We start from the raw sequence: 20,053 nt of genomic DNA, 5'->3' as shown, positions 1-20,053 counted from the left end.
ATTTCAGTTTTAAGGTTTATTTGCTTTTTAAATGTATCTATGAGGTCGTTTGTTTTCTCGCAGTGACCGACTGACTCCCCAATCCATAGATTGGAGTGGGTGGGTGGTTTGGTTGTCCAATTCGGTGGGGGTTGCAGAGACAGCAGCAGGCTTTTGTCAACTTCGGACCGCTCGCCGCACTGATTAACATTTGAATGGCAATCCGCGTACGAGCATTTAGAACATTGTGTCCATGTAGCTCTTTGTTGCTGTCTCCACATCTAATTAATTCCCCATTCGGACCATTGTTGCCATGGAGTTGTACTGCCCCCGCTAATGGTAATCGCATTGGCAATCGCAATGGTAATGGTAATCATAATGGTCCCAACCACCGATCCACCAATCCACCGACTGCAGACCAACCTCGAATTCAGTTTGTCGCGCCATATTCTAACGATCGGTCGGGTTCGGTCCCCTCAAATAATATTCAAATTCTTACAATTCGATCTGTTAAATTTTATAATAGTCCATTCAGCGGTTATCCTTGCGACCATAAACGGTATTAAAATATGTTAAGTGATCACGATTTGAATAAATTGAAGTGTCTTTATGGGAATAATTGAATACAAATTGTTTTAAAGATCTAACATTTAAAAAAGGATAACAAAGTGCTTGAAGCCTTAAAGTGAAAAGGAACCATGAAGTGATAAATACTCTTTTATTATTGGTTGTTTGAATAAAGGATCATCAAGGACTTGAAGTTTAGAATGTCTTAAACAGCAGGACTCCTCGAATAATATGTCCTTTTTGGTGTTGTGAAAGATATCCTTTACCCTAAGGACCCTAAGAAGTTCTTTAACTTGAATTTCAAAAACCTTTCTCTTGAAAACCATTAGAGTGACAAGCTTTTAGAATAGAACTACTAATCGCGACACTTTCCAAGTACAGCCACCATTCGCGTTGAGGTCAATTTCCAACGCTTTTCCAAAAAAACAACCTACTCTGTCGGCTTTTGTGCTTTTGAGCATAAAGAGTTTTCTGCCAGGTGGACAATAAACCGGAAGCGACATCCGGAGTTGCGGATCGATATGAGTCTAGCGACACGTAGCTCAGCTAGATTTTAGTTTAATGATCCAAATTCACGTTACGCATTGTGCACATTATGGCAGCAGAAAGGCACAAAAATATATTTAAACTATTCATGTGATATTCGACTCGCGGGGAAATTCTAACTATTGAGGTCGCATATTTCATGTCATTTTGTTGGCCAATGAACTAATTAGATCATGTCGGATAAGCCATCCCCCCCACTAACTACCACCAATTTCGATTCCAGCTAAGCGGTTACCAGGTAATTCAGATCCAAAAGCCACCAAGTCGGGGCTAAAATAATGCCGCGAATAGGCTAGAACTCCAGTGTGACGTTCTACACAAAAATATTTAAAAACTGGACAAAATATACAGATTTGGAAAATGAGACCCAAAAAGGGATTACATTTCATACTGACTGCTTTGGTGGTCAGTCTTAGTCTTAGTGAAATAAATGGTAAGTTTAAAAATGATTCATTTTTTGTAAAATTAACTTCCCCCCATTAATATCCGAAATCTGTAGGTCAAACCACCTGTAAAAATGGCCTGGGCAGAGTACTCTATGAAAGACTGCCCAACCAACAGCTCCAGGGCTATGATGATGATGTGGTGCGGGACACGGCTCCACCGTTCCGGGTTCTGGAAAAGTGCCAGGATTTATGTCTGCGCGATCGCACTGGCTCTAATAATTTAGTACGTACCTGTACCAGCTTTGATTTCCAACCAGGCAGTCGGATAACCTCCTTCGGAGGCAACTCCGAATATGAGGAGTCACTGTGCTACTTGACATCCGAACAAGCGGGACCCGAGGGAATCGGAAGTCTGATGTTGGTGCCCAACAGTGTCCACTTTAATGAGATCTGTTTGACATGTGAGAATAGCAAGGATCAGAAGGAGAAGTAGTTACTAACGTAGAAAATCCAAATTTTTAGCAAGCCGTCCGGAGAGAGAGTGCCCTAGTCGGCGATATGTCTTCGAGAGGCATCCCCGCAAGAAACTGAAGCTGCCCATCAGTGACATTAAGGAAATAACTGCGGCCAATCGTTCCGATTGCGAGGATAAGTGTCTGAATGAGTTCTCCTTTGTGTGCCGGTCGGCCAACTTTGATTCCACCATGCGATCCTGCACCCTGAGCCGCTTCACCAGACGCACTCATCCCGAACTGATGGAAGACGATCCCAACTCCGATTACCTGGAGAACACATGTCTGAATGGTAAGTGTGTGAGGTGGTCTGTCTAAATGATTTTATGCCATCAATTTTGTAAACCATATATTAGCCGAGAGACGATGCGATGGACTGGCGGTGTTCGTCAAGGAGGAGAACAAGCGCCTGGGTGGCCCCTTCGAGGTGGACATCTTCAACAACATGACGCTCGAGGAGTGCCAGACCATGTGCCTGCGGGCCGAGAAGTGAGCTGCCAGCTAATATCTCTATTTCAGAGTCATTTAACTAATTATATGCACACGCACACCAGATACTTTTGCCGCTCCGTCGAGTTTGATGACCAAAGCAAACAGTGCATCCTCTCGGAGGAGGATTCCATCTCACAGAAGGATGACATTAGTATCAGCTCCAGTCCCACACACCATTTCTATGATCTGGTTTGCCTCGACAATCGTAAGTGGCTACCGTAAAAGTACATTATAAACGAAAAAAAAAATAAGTAGAGAAAAGACAACAAGATTATAGTGGTCCAGCCCATCACAACGGTTGCTTCCACATTCACCTCTACATGTCCAAGTAAACTTCTCGCCTATGTCTATGTTGTATGTTGTATGTTGTATTCCCGTTGCAGAACGAGCCAACGATTATCCAGATAACTCAGTCACCTCGCACCTCTTCTCGAGCGGCCGGCGGCCAGATACAGCATTCCAGCGGTACCGCAACTCCAGGCTCGGCGGCGAATTTCACTCGGAGATCACGGGACGTTCTTTGAGCGAGTGCCTCGACGAGTGTCTTCGCCAGACGAGCTTCCAGTGCAGGTGCGTTTTTGCCGTTGCATTTCTTGTTTTGATACTCTTTTAGAAGATGCTATGGGTTTAATCAAAGGGGGTTTAGACTACCACATTTTAGAGATAAATATATTTTAATTTTGAATTTTAAAAATCCTAAATCACTTGTTTAAGAAGCAAGAACTTTAGGTCTCTAACTAGAGATCTGTTGAAGGATACTTGCATGTATCTCAGGGTATCTAATAGCCAACCTTATCATACTACCTTCCCATGTTGTTCTCCCAGTGCCTCAGTAACCCATCCACTCCATCCTCTTGCCAAATTGCAGGTCTGCCGTGTACAGCGATCGTTTTCGAACTTGTCGCCTGAGTCGGTACAATCAAAAGGACGGCATGCGCATTATATACGATGCTGATTATGATTACTACGAGAATCTAATGTGTAAGTGGTTAGAGGAGGTGCTAATGGCCGGCCCGGTAATCTCTGACTTCTCTTCGACTTCTTCAACTTGCAGTGAATGTGGTGGGCGGAGGCGCCGATGGCGATGGAAGTGGTCACGGTGGCAGCAACGACGGCAAGCGACCTGGGGATCAGTCGGGCAGCAACTGGAGACAGCCTAATAAGCACGACGATCGCTACGGACCGGGTGGATCTCAAGGAGGCGGAGGAGTTGGTGGTGGAACCGGTGGATTGCATGGCGGTGGGGGCTCTGGAGGCTCTAGATTGCCGCCAGGCGAGGGCGTCGACTATGGCCGGCCATACGATCGCTATCCGGACATGGCTGGCAATGAATATGGTAGATAATCACACACACATAAATACCCAAACATACATTTATGGCACTATTACTCTTTCGCACAGATCGCTATCCGTATGGCGGAGGCGGAGATCGCGATCGGTATCCTCCAGATCGCTATGGCTCCCGCTACCCCGGCGGCACCGATGGAATGAGCTATGGGCGACCCTACGATCGCTATCCGGACGAATATGGTAAGTTAATCCTCTAGATTCCTTCAAGATTCTAAAAACCATTAATGACACAATCAAATCGAAACCAACTACTCATCACTCTCTACTGACAACTAATTCACTAACACCACGTCAGATCGGTACCCAGGTGGTGCCAGTGGCGACCGAGATCGCGACCGGGATCGGGATCGTGAGCGCTATCCAGGTGATAGGGATAGAGATCGGTATCCAGGCGATCGGGACAGAGATCGCTATCCGGATCGTTACCCGCCTGATCGCTATGCGGACAGATACGGGGATCGCCGCTATCCGGACAGGGAAAGAGATCGGGATCGTGAACGGGAGAGAGAGAGATTACCCTACCGGCCACTGCCCTATCCCGGAATCAATGACAACAACCTGCCCAGTGATCTGCCGCACACAAGACCCTACCCGTCGGACGATGATGCTCCATTCCGCCCGTATGGATACGGCGGTGGACGTTACGGAGAAAACAGATACGATAGCCGCTACCCTCCGGGTCGGTTTCCACCTGGCCGTGAACGGGACCCTGTGGGCGGATACACAGGAAGAGATGCTCCGGACAGCATTTTCCCAGACCGGCGGTACAGACCTTCCTCTATGGACTCGCCACGTTATCCCTATTTACCCGACTCCAGAGGTCCACCGGGAAGATACGACGATATAGTTCACAGTGCACGGAGACCCGAACCAGATTCGGCCAAACGATATCCCCCGGCTCCGATAGCGCCCTCAGGGAGCGCCAGCAAGTATGCTTCCTCGCCGAACCGGTTTCCGGTAGGTAACGACCGATATCCCATAGATATCTACAAGTACGGCAATCGATTGGGACCCGGAGATGCTGGCAGGAGACCAGGTAAGTAATCCGGGACTAATCAACTACCAACAAACTACCAAAGTATTTAACCCAAATGGTGGAAAGAGTAGAAATGGAAGAACAACTAATAATTTCGATTCTTCGTTTAGGCCTAGATCGTCCGCCACCACCATACTATGACTACGACTATGAGGAGAGGTATGGCGATAGGTACGGGCCCTACGACAGGGAGTACGATGGTCCTCCCAGCCGGAGACCTCCTCCAGGTGGACCCTATGGACGCTACGATAGCCCTTTTAATCGTCCCTATGGCGGAAATGGTCTAGATGATCGCCCCCTTCCCCTTCCCGGCCTAGGGCTCTCCCATCCGCCCACTCCCTACGGCGGTGGCGGCGGCGGGGGAAGCCATGTTGGACTTGGAGTCGGTGTTCATGCGGGACCCCCTAGACCGCCGATCACCCGTTGCGAGGAGAGCGACAATTTTAAGCAGATCGCCGCCAGGCACAAGATGCGCCGCCACTTTGTCCGACGAGCTCTGATCGTGCCCACGCTGGTCCAGTGCGAGAGGGAGTGCATCGAGAGCCGGGACTTTGTGTGCCGCAGCTTCAACTACAGGTGGGTGGGGCACCTGGTGGCAGATACCAGATACAAGATACACGAGCCTCTACAAATTCGCTTGCACAAATTTCAATTTGCAGAGACTCGGCTGTCTCCAACTTCGAGGACAGAGATAGGGATCGGGAGACGCCAAACTGCGAGCTAAGCGACCGAGACTCCCGCGAGCTGGACATCCACGATCCGGGCACCTTCGACGCCTCCAACTACGACTTCTATGAGCGCAGCATCGGACGCAGCGACGGGGAGTGCATGGACGGTGGGTGAACAACTTTATTGAAATTTGTCCAGATCGTTGAGAAGATTGCCGCAAATATGTTTCCAGTCACACAGACGTGCAACGAGGAGGGCATGGAGTTTACCATTCGCACACCAGAGGGTTTCCTGGGACGTATATATACCTATGGCTTCTACGATCGGTGCTTCTTCCGAGGAAACGGAGGTACTGTTAATGTTTTGAGGATCAGTGGACCTCAGGGGTATCCGGATTGTGGAACGCAAAGGGTAAGTATCCAAGTTCAAGAATCGCTTATTTTTCTAACATATACTATCTCTGGGATTAGTATGGAGATACGTTAACCAACATCGTGGTAGTTCAGTTCTCGGACAACGTGCAAACCAGCCGGGATAAGCGCTATAATCTAACCTGCATTTTCCGTGGACCTGGTGAAGCGGTTGTTAGCTCTGGCTACATTGGAGCAGGGTAAGCCTCAAGTTTAAAGTGTTTAGTGTTTCCACATCATCACTTATCCCTTCCAGATCCGGTAGCCCTATTCCCATTGAGTACCTACCAGCAGAGAACACACTCAGCTCCAAGGTGCGGCTTAGCATTTTGTATCAAGGCAGACCCACCACCACCATCGCTGTAGGCGATCCTCTCACCTTCCGTCTGGAGGCCCAGGATGGTTACAATCATGTGACGGACATTTTTGCCACAAACGTCGTGGCCAGGGATCCCTATTCCGGCCGTAGTATTCAACTGATTGACCGTTTCGGTTGTCCTGTGGATCCGTTTGTGTTCCCCGAACTGGACAAGCTTCGCGATGGCGACACTTTGGAGGCCCGCTTTAATGCCTTCAAGATACCCGAGTCGAATTTCCTAGTATTCGAGGCAACAGTACGTTCCTGCCGCGAAGGATGCCAGCCGGCGTACTGTCCAGGACCAGCAGGACGGCAAGAACCATCGTTTGGACGTCGGCGCAGATCACTGAACGAAACTGAGGTGGAAGAGCAGGTGCCAGAGCCTCAGGCCCTGGAGGGGGAATCAAGCTTGGAGGACGTTACGGTCGTTAATAGCACCACAGTGAGTGCCACCTTGGGACAGGCCCCTCTGAACGAGACCCAAGTGGGTGAGAAGACCAAGGAACCGGAGGAACCAGAGCAAGTGCGGGAAATGATTGAGGTAAACGCTCATGATTGAGGAGAGTTAATTTAATTCAATTTTTATGCTTGAAGGTCTTTGAAACCCGAGAGGAAATCGAAAAAGAGTCCTATCCTCGCAAGCTAGTGGCTCCGGTGGAAACAGTGTGCATGACTCCGGCAGAATACCATGGACTAATCACGGCAATAATTCTACTGATGATTCTGCTCTTTAGTATCACCTTGGTGGCAGGATTGGGTTATAGGTTAGTAATAAATAAACCTTTGAAGATCACCGGGTTTCAGAGTATAATCTTGCAGGCGCTACTGGAAGTCCATATCGAAAAACCGCCTGGTGGACCGTCACTCGCCCATTCATTCGTTGGGCCACTCCTCCTCCATACGCACCCATGAGCGCTTTACAGAGATCGGTAATCTGTCTGGAGGAGGCGGAGGTGGATCCAGTGGAGGAGCCGCAGGCGGAGCCAATCAGAGCGCATCGAATCGAGCCCCGAACGCTTTTCGCACCAACATGTCCATGTTTGGCGGCTCATTGCACAAGACATTTGCCACAGGGTGAGGAAAACAATCCGTCTGTCCGTCGATCAGGCGGCGGAGTCGCCCAACCGGTCCACTTATGGAGTGTTTAATGTCTTTACAGCAACTTGGCGCGCATGTGCCAGCTGCCAGTGATAAATCCCATGCGCACCGCCGGCCAGGGCGTCGGCCATCAGTTCGAGGATCCCAGCGAGCCCATCTACACGGATCCCTCGCTCTTCGAGCGCTCCAGGCAAGTGGCTGGGGCAGCAGCAACACCATCCTCATTTCCGCCCACCAAATTCAAGCTCAATTGTAAATATGTTTATTTCGATTTCGTTTTGTAAACGCGATTTGTCTAACCGCCACCGCCACTACAAGGGATTGCAGACGCAGAGGCCCACCTTGTTGCACCGGCCATCTCGGCCACCGGCTGTTTGGCACTTGGTGGTGCACCAGTCCCCTTGCAACTGGCACACGCCAGTGAATGTGGGCATCTCACCTAAAGCTAAACCAGAAATTATCTCTACATAACTTGCATTTAAATTAGACTCACCTGTTTGGGCACTGACTAAACCGAAGAATAGCGAAATAATAACCAGACAGAGGCGCAGGTATTCCATCTTGACTGATGTGGTGGCTGCCACAGACTAAAGTCAAGCTACTCAGGCGATAACCGACCCTATCAGTCAAATGAATCCGAAGCGAATCTCTCTTATGAAATTCTTAAACACATATTCATTAACACATATATTTTCGAAAATAAAATCACTGATTAAATAATGTTTTTTCCCCTGACATTCACAGATCGCTGCGAAGTCTGACCATGGTGGCCGAGTCCGAAGACAACCAGGAGGTCTGAATTCCCATCCTCTTGTGATTAGATGTAAATAAGCTAATGGTTCAAAAACAAAGAAATCAATAACTCCACATAATCAATCTAAAAACTGACAAGTACCCACACTCTTGATATATCTATACGCTAGCTAAATGCGTGGGGCCCTCGGATATTAAGGGGTCCGTTCAGTAGTCTAAGGATTGCACCACAGACCAAGTATCCAAATATTATGATCTTATGCTCTTTAACATAGTTTGACTAAGCCTAACCGACGGAAACCACAAAACAAGCAATTATTCTCTATGTACCAGCTAAGATATGAAATGCAATAAAGCCTAAACTTATCCATATCACCACCGACTTTCGTTCTGCCTGAGGTATGCCATAGTATAGCCATTAATCAGGCTCCAAGTGGTCGCAGTGGCACTCTTAGCGGATTTGCATCTTGGCGGGTTAACGAGCGAGGCCAAGTGGCAGTTGCGGTGGCAGTTTCCGTTGCAGACAGTAGCCGACGGGGCTTCTGGAGGAGATCAGAAACCCAGCAGCAGCCTGCTGAGAGTGTGTAATCAGAAGTCTCGAGAAAAGGGGATCGGGAGCAGGATCGGTCAGAGGCCGACACATAAATCAAGCAACAGGGAGGGCACCTACCAAATCCTAACCAAACAGACAGCTTCAGCAGCTTAGTAGGTCAGTCAGCTTAAAATTAAAAACGCATTAGGAAGGTGAAGCTGTAATTCATCAGAGTCCAGCTACTGGCATCAGAAAAAAGTCATTCTACCTTTTTTCCATACAGTTTAATTAACACATTTGAATAAATTAATTCCATCCATTTTAAAGTTTAAATAAAAATATATAAATTAATGCCGATACGGTACCCCATTTAGGCCGTCCTGCGAGCTGCTCTTGACTAGCACAAATGCCTTTTTGGTGGGATATGGGGGACCAATTCTACAGCTCGCCTAACAGCTAAGTTACAATTTAAAGACCATTAATTACACTATTTACAAACACTTAGTAGCTAGGCTATTAATCATCAAAGAAGAGTATCTCTAGGATTCGCTTTTGTGCACTTTTCTTGCGCTCCTTGTTCATCTTGAGCAACTCGGTGGTAACGAGTTCGCCCAATAAGTGCTCCGATAATCGCTGCACTCCCGGATGACTGGGCGGCGTCTGGAATTTGCCGAAGTTCGATGGATGCGAGCCACTGGCCTGGTGGGGAAACTGCTGATACAACTGGAATAGGAAGTCCGTGTTTGAGGGAAACATGTTCTGGTGCTGTTGCTGCTGCTGTTGTTGCTGCTGTTGGTGATTGCTGCTGCTGTTATTGCCACTCCCGCTGTTGCTGCTATTTGCATTTCCATTTCCACCAGAGCGCTGCATGCCTATCGAGTTTCCATAGTGGTTCTCATGGGACATCATGCCCTGCGGTTCCATTAGATCATGGCTGTTGTCGTCGGAATCGTCATCCGAATCGTTGCCAAAGTGGGAGCCACTTCCTCCATTGCTGGTCATCGGATTGTGGCCATTGCTAGTTAACTGCACACGGGGTTTCTTCATGTGGTAATTGCTGGATGCTGATGAATCCAAATCATCGCTAGCCTTAGGGTTGTAGGCGTGTGACTGCTGCATTTGAAGGTTGGAACTAGTGCTAATGGAACTGCCGGCGGCACTGGAAGAGGAATGTACCACTGGCAGCTGTTGTCCAGATGCCGGTGACTGTTGCTGTGGCTGCTGTTGCTGTTGTTGCTGCTGTGAGTGATGGTTACCAGCACCAATCACTTGCAGCGGCGACGACAGAGGGGATTTCATCGATGACGAGGTCGACGTAAGGCTTCCGGCACTGTTTTGGGCCCCAGAAATGCCCATGGGCCCATCCTTGTACTGCTCTTGGTAGCCCTGTGACGAGTCCGCCATAACGGCTGCCACGGCTGCAGCCTGTTGCTGCATTTGCGACTGTGAAATTTGTTGCAGCTGCTGTGATGCCACGGCGGCCGCAAATTCTCTGAAAACTTGGTCCGCTTCGATCTTCACTTGCCCGTTGGCGTTTTCCAGTGCCGAGGTAGCTGCAGTACTAAGTGCATTCATGGCATGCTGCTGGTCTGGCTGATGGTAGTGGTGACCCTGGCCTGAGTTCCCAAACTGGCCAACATTCTTCATGGAGCCATTTGACTTGTCCACCTGGTACTCGCTGTAGCTAGAGCTATTTGCTGACTGCGGGGACGTTAGGAAGTTCGGCACGTGGCGGTAGGACTTGCGGGGCTGAATGTGCTGGTCTAGGAACTTCATCTTCTCCAGGTACGGGCGTGATAGATGCTCGTAGACGGGCGGATCACCCTGCTTTCGCTGCGAGACGTAGCGCTCGCGTAGGTACTTCCACCGTTTTTTGCACGTGTCCACTGCAAACGAACAAAGGACATTTAGTTATAGTTTGTCTGGGGTGCCCTCAGTCCCCTCATTCGTAAACCTTACCGTCCGTCCGCAACTTCATTGCAATCAGCTGCCAAGCCTCGTCCTTGGTCTCGTACTTTCCTCCGTTGGCCCCGCTGTTCAGATAGTATTTCTGACGGTTGTAGATCACCCCATGCTGGGCCACTTCGTCAATTAGTTGCTCGTCCATCATTTTCGTTTAATTCGCGATTTGGGCTTGCAATTGCTGTTGGGGTACGTCAGGCCATTTCCAACACTGGACTAAGTCACTTTGGCAGCACTGCATAAACTATCGATAACATAGACTTATTTTTAATTTGAAATATGTTTTTATTTATGAACAAGTTTTGAGTTCGAGTTTAGTTGTTTATTATATCTCGTTTTAAATTTAACTATTATTTTTTTAAATTAATCTTTATTCATTTGCTGAAATATTCCCCCCAACTACCAACTCTAAAGCAAACTTTCTCTTCTTTCCAACACTGAATTCTGGTTCCAACCCAAAGTCAATCAGTCGTTCAAACCGTAAAGTCTTCTGTTCTATTAAAAATGTTTAAATTGGCCCGTCAGCTCATTCCACAGCAGCGGATACTGGCTTCGCGGCTCCAGCGGATGATCTCCACCAGCGACGAGGTCAATGCAGAGCCCATTATCAAGTCAATGGATACAATTGGTGGCCTGCCCTCGGAGCTGGTTAACGAACAGAAACTGAAGAAAACAAGCAGGTACATCCACTCTTATCTACCGGTTTGTGCACTTGACCTTTGCATGCTCGTTTTGTTTATGTTTCGACCGGTGGGTGACTGTTTGGGGCGTGATTCCGGGCGTGGGCACAGATACAGACAACAAACATTCCTTCTTCAAAGAGGGAGAAAGTTTTGAAGTCACGTAGGCCATCTTCGTCAGTATGTGTGCGTCTGTTCTTTCTGCGTTCTATTGTTTAACTCTTGCGGACATATTATTTACCTAAGAATAGTATCCTAGAAGCTTATTTCCAAATCCTTGAATCGTTTCCTCTTTGTTGTTTTCACAGAACACTATCTACACTACAAAATCACTCGGTTCCCATCGCAGCCCGCGTCACAGTTTCCAAAGATGAAAGCCGTGACTTTATGGCCGTGTTCCCAGGTTAACCGCGCCTCACCTTTTCTAATTATCATGCTAATTCGAATGCTAATCGAGACCCACTTTGTTGGCAGATCTTGTACGTGACATCACCAGCGTGACGAAGGCATACAACTGCAACGATGCTGCCAAATGGTTCGCCCAGGTCCTGCAATACAACGTTCCTAGGGGAAAGAAAAATCGGGGCATTCTCACAGTCCTCACGTACAAAAATCTAGTGCCAGCACAGGATCTGACTCCCGAGAACATAAAGCTAGCCCAGTACCTGGGCTGGTGCGTGGAAATGGTAAGAGTCTTTGGTCGCCGCTGGTCCAAGGGCCCTCCTTTCCATTTCGGTTCTCGTTCTACTTGCAGCTCCAAAGTTTTTTCATCATCTCTGACGATGTGATGGACAATAGCACCACCAGACGCGGCCAACTGTGCTGGCACAAAGTTGAGGGCGTGGGTCTGACTGCCATTAACGATGCCCTGATGATCGAGAACGCCATGTATGCCGTTCTGAAGAAGCATTTCAGTCACCTGGACTGCTATGTGGCGCTGATGGAGCTCTTCCACGAAATCACCTACATTACCACCTGCGGACAGTCCTTGGACCAACTTAACTCAAATCGCAGTGTATCGGAGTTTACCATGGACAACTACAAAGCTATTGTGGATAACAAGACTGCCTACTACTCCTTCTACCTGCCTTTCGCTGTTGCCTTGCACTTGGCTGGGTAAACCTGAAACTATTATCCTCTTCTTCAACCTAATCTTGTCTTTTATTTTTTTAGATACAAAGACGCCGAGGCCTTTAGACAATCGAAGACCATTCTCTTGGAAATGGGTCACTTCTTCCAAGTTCAGGACGATTTCCTTGACTGCTTTGGAAATCCAGAAGTCACCGGAAAGATCGGCACAGATATTCAGGACAACAAGTGTTCTTGGCTGGCAGTGGTGGCCATGCAACGTGCTAATGCCGAACAGAAGCAGATAATGGTAGACTGCTACGGCAAGGAAGGTAAGCCACATCAAAAGGACTCTTAAATAGCTAATCTAACATTTTTAAATCCTCCTAAGACCCAGCCAAAGTGGAACGAGTAAAGGAACTTTACAAAGAACTAGGACTGCCATCAACGTATGCCACTTTTGAGGAAGAATCCTACAACATGATCAAAACTCATATACAACAAACCTCTCGAGGGGTGCCACATCAAACCTTCCTACAAATTCTAAACAAAATCTATCAACGCGACTCCTAATTTACTTCAAAATGCATCGAACTTTTGAGCAAGTTTTTACTTAAATTGTAGTATTAGCATTTACAATGGATGATCTGTCAGCATGGGCTCAGCAATTATACAACCATCATGAAATTTTAACTATACACAAAGAAATCTTTTTACTTAATTGTCTGTGAAGTCGAATGGTCCAAAGACCTTTTGGAATTCTTCTACGTATGATAGTTCCTCGTCTCTTTCCAGAAGGCATTCCTTCCAATTAACTTTCTCGTCGCAATTCAGTAGATTCTCCGAACAGAAAACGTCTCTGCAAATAACCAATTAGACAAGCTGATTGTGATATTATTTTGTTTTAACGCACCTGGCAAAATGAATGGGAAAATGTTTCATTTGTCGCGTAATAAGAGTAGTATCGTCGGGCAGTTCTGCTACAAAATATGGCCCCATTTCGGGGAGCATTTTCGGAGAATCCAGCGCAGGCAATGTTTCGAATTCCAAATTAAATTCCTCAGCTTTGTCCTGAAATGATAATAGACTACATATTAAGAAAACTAGTACATATATTGAAAGACATATTTTGTTTACCTCAAAGCTATGCTTGATCTTCCACGCGTATCCTTCTTCGAAAGCCAAGGCATTGATCTGCAGATGAACCGACTTGTAATGCCGCTCTGTGAAGCACACAACTTGTCCGAGACTTTTAAAGAACTTTTTAAGTGCCGTCTTGAACTTGTCAAGCTCTTGCCACTCCTCTGAGCTGAGCTGTGCGGAGCAGGGCACATGCTTTGTGGACAATATCATTACATGGTACTTGTTTATGGGTCCTTTTGCCAATGCCAGATAAAAGTGCTCACCAATAGTAATAAAAAGATGTCTTTCCACATCAGGTGAGGAAAGACAGAACCAGCATTTCTCTAAAAAGAAAGTAAGTATTACAGATGGCCTAAAATAGTGACCAACAACAAACCTTGATCAATTTGAGGTATTTTTGGTCGCTTGTCTCTTTTGTTCTGATCACCATGATGACGCTTACGATTGCCAGATTCCATGTCATAGAAGTACTGGCGACTTTCGGACTGTAATGAGGGCATTTTAGACTTGAAATGTATTTGAAATAAAGTTACTTACCGAATCATTTTTGCCTATGGCGCCTCCCAAATCCAAGCCAATGAAAGGACATGGTATTTCATTGGTTGTCTTTTGGACAAGATCTAGTAAGCGTGACTTATCTACAGGTTTCAGGCTGAGAGCATAAATATACTTGGCCTTTTCGGCATTGCCCACTTCAGCCAAGGAAATGAAACGAGTGCACAGCTCGAACTGGGTGGTCTCATCCTTGGGCATACGAAAAGGCGCGCTCTCATAATGGGTGCCATTGATGGCACAAAAGTGGTAGCGCGGCTTTATTTCCCGGCAAAGAAAGGACACTAATTTTGAAGCAGAAGCCTAAAAGGAGGATATAAGCTATAGTATCATGAGACTGACCATAAAGGGACTTCATGACATACATTTTGTTTTTCCTGCATTCCATAGGGCCATTGGGAAGTCAGTAGGACATCCACACCACGATATTCCGTCGAGCAATTCTTGGAGACCAGACACGCATTTCTAACAGCTATCACATCATCCTTGGTAAACTCATGCTCGGAATCTCCAGTTCCTGTGGCTTCCACACCGCTTAAATAAGCAATTTTCACCCCGCTGCTGATTGTGTAAACACCTCTCGTCCCCAGGTATGTGAGATTGGGGCAGATTTCGCCATCAGTCAGATCTTCGTAATGTTTGGCATGTTCCTTTGTATTGGGCCCGAGAACATAGGTAGGTACCGTAACTGGAAATAAAGTAAGCTCTTAGAATACAAATATATGGCCCAATAAATAGTACTTACTGTGCTTGAATCCATTTTTGTATGCTATCAGTTCCTCGTTTTGTTTTTCGTCACCAAAGAAATCGCCGACACAACAGAGGATCTCGAAAGGTCCCGCCTTTTTGTTGACCTGCTCCACGCGCTGGAAAAGTTGCTTGAAACGTCCCCGGACATCGCCTACCACTAAGCTAGGATTAATTAACAATTTAATTAGTCTGTTTTGAATATAATTCTTGTTTATTACTCACATTTTGGTGCTCGCGTCCATTGTTGACAGTGGGATTGTTTATAACTAACGCCACCGACAGGGCTGCCAACTTGCTGCGCAGAAGGGCGCGAAATTTAAATGTGCTCTGATTTTATTTTTTATGATTAACGATGCCAGCCATTGTATTTTCCACAATCATACATAATTATCATAGTTTTGGTTAGTTTTGACTACCATGACACACTTTAGAATAAAATTCCCAGTTTCATAGAATTTTTGGCAATTGGTGGTTAATTGACCGGACAATATTCTTATATAACCCGACTATAACCTTACTGCAATGTCAATGGCCCAAAACATGCCATTATTTATGACATTGGCCCCAAACAGCAGCAGATTGCAACAATGAACTTTTGCTGGGCTTTTCTGGTCATGCGTGGCTGGCACTATTAAGTGGCCATTACTCTTTTGGTTAACGTTCCATTAGATGTCTGGCTTGAACTGCGTGGCGGATATAAAATGGGACTTGCGATTCAATTTCCATATCAGTCATACAGCCAGCCACAACAATGTCGCCCAGTCAGATTCTGTTGATCTCAGTTTTGCTCGGAGTAACCCTTTACTCCCAACAAGTTGTTGGCCAAGCAGCTATTAATTGTCAAAGGCCTCCTCAGCTTGTGGTAACTTCTAAATTGTAGATCTATTAGAATATTATTTTCTGATCACTGAACCATTTTTAGGACCCAGCCCTATGCTGCAAAGATGGCGGACGCGATCAAGTGGCAGATCAATGTGCTCAAAAGATTTTGGGAGCAGGAAATGGTCAAAAACCCGCAGGTCCTCCCTCTCTGGAAACTGCTGCGGTAAGAGCATCATAATTCACAGAGGAACGAACTTAAATATAAATAATTTATTTGTTTTTATAGTGCCTTGCTGAGTGCATCCTAACAACATCCAATTACATCGAGGGATCTCAAAAGCTCCAGTTGGAAAACATTCGAAGCGATCTATCCGCCAAGTTTTCCAACGACAGCGGCTTTGTGGAGGCTATGACCATGGCCTATTCCAAATGTGAGCCACAATCGCAACGGAGGCTGGCCGTGATCATGCAACAGTTGCAACAGCAGCAGCCGCAGCAGCAACAGCGATGCAGTCCCTTTTCCGCCATCGTACTTGGTTGCACCTACATGGAGTACTTCAAAAACTGCCCGGATCACCGATGGACTCAGAATGCGGAATGTGCCCTGGCCAAAGCCTATGTTACACAATGTGGATTGGGTGCTTGATTTTGTATCCGATGCAGAGCAATTTTTGTATATAATATTAAATTTCGTAGCCATGAAAGAAAAATATATTTGGGACTTCAATTAACCCTGTTTTTCATCCGTTACAAACACATGTTTTTATAAAAGGGAATGTTGCTATTAATTAATTAAGCAATTTTTGTATCAAAGTGCTTTAAAAAAGACACAAAAATTTAATATTGCCTAAAATAACAAAAACCGGACATTCCCTACCGGACATGATCCGCTGATCGATGCCCTCGACAGCCATATCTTTGGCAATATTCATCCGATTCCTAAACGGAATACCTTGATCGATTTGAAGATCGATCCTCCATCAATCTGCATCAAAACCTACCAACAAAATATTTTTCAGATTTTTTGTCATTTTTTCTGGAGGGTCCCCTTCATAAATTTGAAAATTGCCTGGGGAAGGCATTGTTGCCCCCTCAACAGCCATATCTTTGGCAATATTCATCCGATTCCTGAGCGGAATACCTTGATCGATTTGTCTATCGATTCTCCATCAATCTGCATCAAAACCTACCAACAAAATATTTTTCAGATTTTTTGTCACTTTTTCTGGAGGGTCCCCTTCAAAAATTTGAAAATGGCATGGGGAAGGCAATGTGGCCCCCTCGATAGCCATATCTTTGGCAATATTCATCCGATTCCTAAACGGAATACCTTGATCGATTTGTAGATCGATTCTCCATCAATCTGCATCAAAACCTACCAACAAAATATTTTAAAGATTTTTATATAATATATTCGGAATATTTGAAATTTGAATTTTCCAGTGTTACCAGAATGAATTTTAAATGGCAATCCATCTTGGCGTCTCTTTCGTTGGCTGGCCACACTGTTTTCATCATTCCCAGCTTCTTCGACCGTGCTAGAGCAATTATTGAGATAAACTATCAATCGTTAAGTGAAAATTGTAGTTCAGTCTCTGCCTTAGATTACTTCGAAGCATATTCTAAAAGAACTCCAACATGGTTGACCTCACCGACGCCGGCTCACCTTTCCAGCAATCTATCCCCAACCTAGCGTTCTATGTGCCGGCTATTGTTGTTTTTACTTTGGCAGGTGAGTTCTAAAGCCCCCGATGCTCCGGCCCCCCCATTCCATTCTTTCGTTATTGTTACCGCTCCCCGTTCCCAATGTCTATAGCATGTAACTACCGCAATCCCGGCCACACCGCAAATTGGGTCAAAAGAAAGACTTTCACCAAACAAGCGAACCCCCTTCCCCATCAACCCCACTGTTTTCAGCTGTTCAGTGTCATTTGTGTTTGGCTTTTGGTTGTTATCTGTTTTGGTTTAGTTTTGGTTTGGAGTAGCTTTGATTTAGATAGTGATTTTGGCAAGAAGTCAGGCATACGTGTTCCTATCCAGCTGACCATTCCGTTCGGTTCCATTCCATTCCGGTTTTCTTGCGTACGTAGCCAAAAGTTGGTGGGTTCCAAAAAGGGAGATAAGGGGCTTTTGATAAGGCACCGACCTGCAGCCATTGAGAAGTCCCAGCAGTACAGTTGAACCTCAATTTGATAAACTAAATATATGTTTTTAAAGTCTATTTGCTAATGACCCTGTTCTAGGAACTGAATAATTTGTAGTTCTCTCTCTATGAATCATTTGGGAAAAGCCATGGATAAGAGGCTTACAGCCAGAATTAATTGACAGCTTTTTTCTCTGTGTGTCCGGCACTGATTAGTGGCTCTCCCTTATCACAGACACTGTATAAATGTATTACCGCTCTCTGCAATAGCAACTTCTTTGGGCTACCTTTGGAAACATGCTGACGAAGGCAGGAGGGAAATCGGCAAGCGGGCATATCTCAATATAATGAAATATAAGCAACTGATTACGGACAAGTATCAGTTTATTTTCGTATTGATTTTAAATGAATTTTAGAACACGCTCAGTCCTCCCGAGCAGCAGAAGCCGGAGCACGTAAGCAAACCAGCGGTCAAGCGCCAAAAATTACCATACTCGAGTGTATTTGTGTGTGATCCTGGGGGGGAGGTAGGGGATTAGGAAAAATATCCTAATCGAATAAACACTAGATTTGCAAACAGAAGTCACATTGAACCAAATTATCTGCATGCCGCGTGTCAAAGTCAATGATTATCTATCCGAATCCGGAGGCACGAATTCAAAATCCGTATCTGTTCAGTTTAGCTTGCCACGTTGTTTGTTTCTGTGATTTTGTTTGCCCCCCTTCAGTAGCATGCCAAAGATACCTGAAACCAGACTCGTATACTATGCTTTCCTATAACCCATTCAGACGCGAACCGTTAAAGGCGAGCCCACAGAACACCACCACCAGTGAACCCCTCTAACCGAGTCTACCATTGATCATGGCCGAGGATCCGATTAACCAGCAGGCCTTTGCTGAAGACGTGGCAGCTGCGGCTGCTGCCGGTGGTGCCGATGGATTTGCGGGAGCCACTCCCGGTGTCGAGCCGGGCCACCCGGACTTCAAGATGCCCAGCCCCGAGGAGATTTGGAAGATGGTCCAGGACATGGAGGGCATATCCGATGCGGAGCGCGACGAGCTGCGCGAAAGCATCTTTAACCCGAAACCGCCATCGCCGGAGGACTTCCTGCGCCAGTACGGACACCCCGGCCACAGTTCCAAGGAGTACATGGTGTTCTTTGTGATGCTGGCCCTCATTCTGCTCGTCTTTGGTAAGCCACCGGAAAGGTGCTGGGCCAAGTTGACCCTTATCGGGGCGCGATATGATCCACAGTGGGGTGCGTCGATTAGGGAGGGGCGATAGGGTTAGGGGGCGCTGCCAGAGCACTCACACGCACGAGCCCGAACTAGAATGTTTGCTTCGTTTATAGGCGTTCGATTTTAGATAAGATAACCACATAGAATCCACCGCAGACCCATCCAAAACCCACCGCGGCAGTACTCGACACGAATCCATGACGGCCAGAAGTTGACAACCTAACACCTTGTCCGATTACCCTGAAGTTCCGTCACCACCCACACCATGAGCTCGTCGGGGTTCGATGACGCGTTCGGCATCATGGAGCAGCTGAAGAAGTCCGTGGAGACGATCGTGGCCAAGACCGGGCCCAGCAGCAAGTTCTCGCAAGATCTGGTCAAGCGGATCGGCGAAATGCAGGACAAGCTGGAGTCACTGGCGGACACGGACAAGCAACAGTTCCTAACGGAGATGAAGGACAAATTCCAGCAGACCATCGGCAGGATCGAAGAGCGGATAGCGCAGCATGCGCACATAGCCCAGGCCTACTCCAGCTCGATTCTTACGGCCGTGATATTCCTCCTAGTCTCAGTCTTCGGTCTCAGCCCCTCATCTCCAAATCCAAATAAGACAAGCCCAAGTAACATATCCTTCTTCCATCTAATTACAGCTCTCTTCGGCTACAAACTGTACAAGTCCCTGACGGAGAAGGAGCTCAAGAAGCAGGAGAAGCTTAAGAGCAAGCAGGCCAAGAAGGCGAAGAAGTCCAACTGAGCCCCCAAGCAGTCGCTGAGCACATCTTGGGAATAGCTTCCGGCCCTGACACCCTAAAACTGTTAAAAACCCCACAACACACAATCGTCCCCCTGTAAATGACTAAATTATGAACCAGTAAACTTAATAAAAGTAAAAATTACCCAATAATGATTGTAAATGTCGGGGCGAATTCTTTAACGAGGAGCCGCATTAATTACCGGTGCCCCATTAAAGTACCATAAGCCATCAGGAAATGCAAATCGGTGTCGT

At 46.6% G+C, this 20,053-nt stretch overlaps 7 protein-coding genes across 11 annotated transcripts; 4 read left to right on the top strand and 3 right to left on the bottom strand.

Annotated features, from left to right (window-relative positions):
- The first annotated feature begins 379 nt into the window (after window positions 1-379).
- Window positions 380-8,528, top strand: nompA (no mechanoreceptor potential A). Its single transcript, XM_017250641.3, has 20 exons — window positions 380-538; window positions 1,316-1,525; window positions 1,592-1,939; window positions 2,001-2,282; window positions 2,347-2,479; window positions 2,545-2,687; window positions 2,866-3,052; window positions 3,351-3,463; window positions 3,537-3,818; window positions 3,884-4,012; window positions 4,128-4,868; window positions 4,979-5,444; window positions 5,528-5,703; window positions 5,770-5,948; window positions 6,008-6,147; window positions 6,204-6,846; window positions 6,900-7,069; window positions 7,125-7,379; window positions 7,465-7,593; window positions 8,148-8,528. Exons 2-20 carry the CDS (start codon window positions 1,453-1,455, stop codon window positions 8,200-8,202), a joined length of 4,644 nt encoding a protein of 1,547 aa, XP_017106130.2. The 5' UTR covers window positions 380-538; window positions 1,316-1,452; the 3' UTR covers window positions 8,203-8,528.
- On the bottom strand, window positions 7,650-8,115 carry LOC108131654 (uncharacterized). 2 transcript variants are annotated; one of them, XR_011442245.1, is made up of 2 exons: window positions 7,897-8,115; window positions 7,650-7,848 (listed from the first exon to the last, which is right to left on the bottom strand). XR_011442245.1 is itself a non-coding variant. In XM_070277898.1 (2 exons), exons 1-2 carry the CDS (start codon window positions 7,961-7,963, stop codon window positions 7,715-7,717), a joined length of 195 nt encoding a protein of 64 aa, XP_070133999.1. In that variant the 5' UTR covers window positions 7,964-7,986; the 3' UTR covers window positions 7,650-7,714. The 2 variants fall into 2 exon arrangements, 1 of the variants encoding a protein (XP_070133999.1); XM_070277898.1 differs by having other exon boundaries at window positions 7,650-7,842; window positions 7,897-7,986.
- A 458-nt stretch (window positions 8,529-8,986) lies between the features above and the next one.
- LOC108131652 (ell-associated factor Eaf) lies at window positions 8,987-10,924 on the bottom strand. Its single transcript, XM_017250646.3, has 2 exons — window positions 10,648-10,924; window positions 8,987-10,574 (listed from the first exon to the last, which is right to left on the bottom strand). The coding sequence occupies exons 1-2, from the start codon at window positions 10,796-10,798 to the stop codon at window positions 9,205-9,207; spliced, it is 1,521 nt and encodes a 506-aa protein (XP_017106135.2). The 5' UTR covers window positions 10,799-10,924; the 3' UTR covers window positions 8,987-9,204.
- A 169-nt stretch (window positions 10,925-11,093) lies between these two features.
- Fpps (Farnesyl pyrophosphate synthase) lies at window positions 11,094-12,971 on the top strand. The gene is made up of 6 exons (XM_017250647.3): window positions 11,094-11,330; window positions 11,639-11,733; window positions 11,805-12,016; window positions 12,085-12,446; window positions 12,504-12,730; window positions 12,790-12,971. Exons 1-6 carry the CDS (start codon window positions 11,155-11,157, stop codon window positions 12,969-12,971), a joined length of 1,254 nt encoding a protein of 417 aa, XP_017106136.2. The 5' UTR covers window positions 11,094-11,154.
- Window positions 12,972-13,115: 144 nt separating this feature from the next.
- On the bottom strand, window positions 13,116-15,130 carry LOC108131651 (CWF19-like protein 1 homolog). Of its 2 annotated transcripts, XM_017250643.3 has the most exons (8): window positions 15,066-15,125; window positions 14,839-15,005; window positions 14,459-14,781; window positions 14,079-14,396; window positions 13,918-14,026; window positions 13,536-13,864; window positions 13,312-13,469; window positions 13,116-13,257 (listed from the first exon to the last, which is right to left on the bottom strand). In XM_017250643.3, exons 1-8 carry the CDS (start codon window positions 15,083-15,085, stop codon window positions 13,116-13,118), a joined length of 1,566 nt encoding a protein of 521 aa, XP_017106132.2. In that variant the 5' UTR covers window positions 15,086-15,125. The 2 variants fall into 2 exon arrangements, with proteins under 2 accessions (XP_017106132.2, XP_070133998.1); XM_070277897.1 differs by having other exon boundaries at window positions 13,312-13,864; window positions 15,066-15,130.
- Window positions 15,131-15,279: 149 nt separating this feature from the next.
- Obp47b (Odorant-binding protein 47b) lies at window positions 15,280-16,376 on the top strand. The gene is made up of 3 exons (XM_017250429.3): window positions 15,280-15,705; window positions 15,766-15,888; window positions 15,952-16,376. The coding sequence occupies exons 1-3, from the start codon at window positions 15,595-15,597 to the stop codon at window positions 16,309-16,311; spliced, it is 594 nt and encodes a 197-aa protein (XP_017105918.2). The 5' UTR covers window positions 15,280-15,594; the 3' UTR covers window positions 16,312-16,376.
- A 799-nt stretch (window positions 16,377-17,175) lies between these two features.
- Window positions 17,176-19,943, top strand: LOC108131591 (uncharacterized). 3 transcript variants are annotated; one of them, XM_017250545.3, is made up of 3 exons: window positions 18,107-18,263; window positions 18,598-19,001; window positions 19,698-19,943. In XM_017250545.3, the coding sequence occupies exons 2-3, from the start codon at window positions 18,671-18,673 to the stop codon at window positions 19,799-19,801; spliced, it is 435 nt and encodes a 144-aa protein (XP_017106034.1). In that variant the 5' UTR covers window positions 18,107-18,263; window positions 18,598-18,670; the 3' UTR covers window positions 19,802-19,943. The 3 variants fall into 3 exon arrangements, with proteins under 3 accessions (XP_017106037.1, XP_017106034.1, XP_017106036.2); XM_017250548.3 differs by lacking the exons at window positions 18,107-18,263; window positions 18,598-19,001 and adding an exon at window positions 17,176-17,397; XM_017250547.3 differs by lacking the exons at window positions 18,107-18,263; window positions 18,598-19,001 and adding an exon at window positions 19,115-19,625.
- Window positions 19,944-20,053: the final 110 nt, after the last annotated feature.

This window comes from Drosophila bipectinata, chromosome 2R (genome assembly GCF_030179905.1).
Source record: "Drosophila bipectinata strain 14024-0381.07 chromosome 2R, DbipHiC1v2, whole genome shotgun sequence".
Lineage (NCBI taxonomy): Eukaryota > Metazoa > Arthropoda > Insecta > Diptera > Drosophilidae > Drosophila > Drosophila bipectinata.
The sequence above is the reverse complement of the archived record's forward strand: the minus strand, read 5'-3'. Positions and strand labels throughout refer to the sequence as shown.

Bases quoted from the DNA above. Each gene is read 5' to 3' on its own strand.
- nompA (XM_017250641.3), top strand. From the start codon at position 1,453: ATGAGACCCAAAAAGGGATTACATTTCATACTGACTGCTTTGGTGGTC. The intron at 5,704-5,769 runs GTGGGTGAACAA...ATATGTTTCCAG, and splicing joins CGACGGGGAGTGCATGGACG to TCACACAGACGTGCAACGAG. The intron at 6,847-6,899 runs GTAAACGCTCAT...TTATGCTTGAAG, and splicing joins AAGTGCGGGAAATGATTGAG to GTCTTTGAAACCCGAGAGGA.
- LOC108131651 (XM_070277897.1), bottom strand. From the start codon at position 15,085: ATGGACGCGAGCACCAAAAT. The intron at 15,006-15,065 runs GTGAGTAATAAA...AATTAATCCTAG, and splicing joins ATGGACGCGAGCACCAAAAT to CTTAGTGGTAGGCGATGTCC. The intron at 13,865-13,917 runs GTTTGTTGTTGG...CTTTCTTTTTAG, and splicing joins AATACCTCAAATTGATCAAG to AGAAATGCTGGTTCTGTCTT.
- LOC108131652 (XM_017250646.3), bottom strand. From the start codon at position 10,798: ATGATGGACGAGCAACTAATTGACGAAGTGGCCCAGCATGGGGTGATC. The intron at 10,575-10,647 runs GTAAGGTTTACG...GTTCGTTTGCAG, and splicing joins AATGAAGTTGCGGACGGACG to TGGACACGTGCAAAAAACGG.
- Fpps (XM_017250647.3), top strand. From the start codon at position 11,155: ATGTTTAAATTGGCCCGTCAGCTCATTCCACAGCAGCGGATACTGGCT. The intron at 11,734-11,804 runs GTTAACCGCGCC...CTTTGTTGGCAG, and splicing joins CTTTATGGCCGTGTTCCCAG to ATCTTGTACGTGACATCACC. The intron at 12,731-12,789 runs GTAAGCCACATC...AATCCTCCTAAG, and splicing joins AGACTGCTACGGCAAGGAAG to ACCCAGCCAAAGTGGAACGA.
- Obp47b (XM_017250429.3), top strand. From the start codon at position 15,595: ATGTCGCCCAGTCAGATTCTGTTGATCTCAGTTTTGCTCGGAGTAACC. The intron at 15,706-15,765 runs GTAACTTCTAAA...AACCATTTTTAG, and splicing joins AAAGGCCTCCTCAGCTTGTG to GACCCAGCCCTATGCTGCAA. The intron at 15,889-15,951 runs GTAAGAGCATCA...TTGTTTTTATAG, and splicing joins CCTCTCTGGAAACTGCTGCG to TGCCTTGCTGAGTGCATCCT.
- LOC108131654 (XM_070277898.1), bottom strand. From the start codon at position 7,963: ATGGAATACCTGCGCCTCTGTCTGGTTATTATTTCGCTATTCTTCGGT. The intron at 7,843-7,896 runs GTGAGTCTAATT...GTTTAGCTTTAG, and splicing joins TTTAGTCAGTGCCCAAACAG to GTGAGATGCCCACATTCACT.
- LOC108131591 (XM_017250545.3), top strand. From the start codon at position 18,671: ATGGCCGAGGATCCGATTAACCAGCAGGCCTTTGCTGAAGACGTGGCA. The intron at 19,002-19,697 runs GTAAGCCACCGG...ATCTAATTACAG, and splicing joins CCTCATTCTGCTCGTCTTTG to CTCTCTTCGGCTACAAACTG.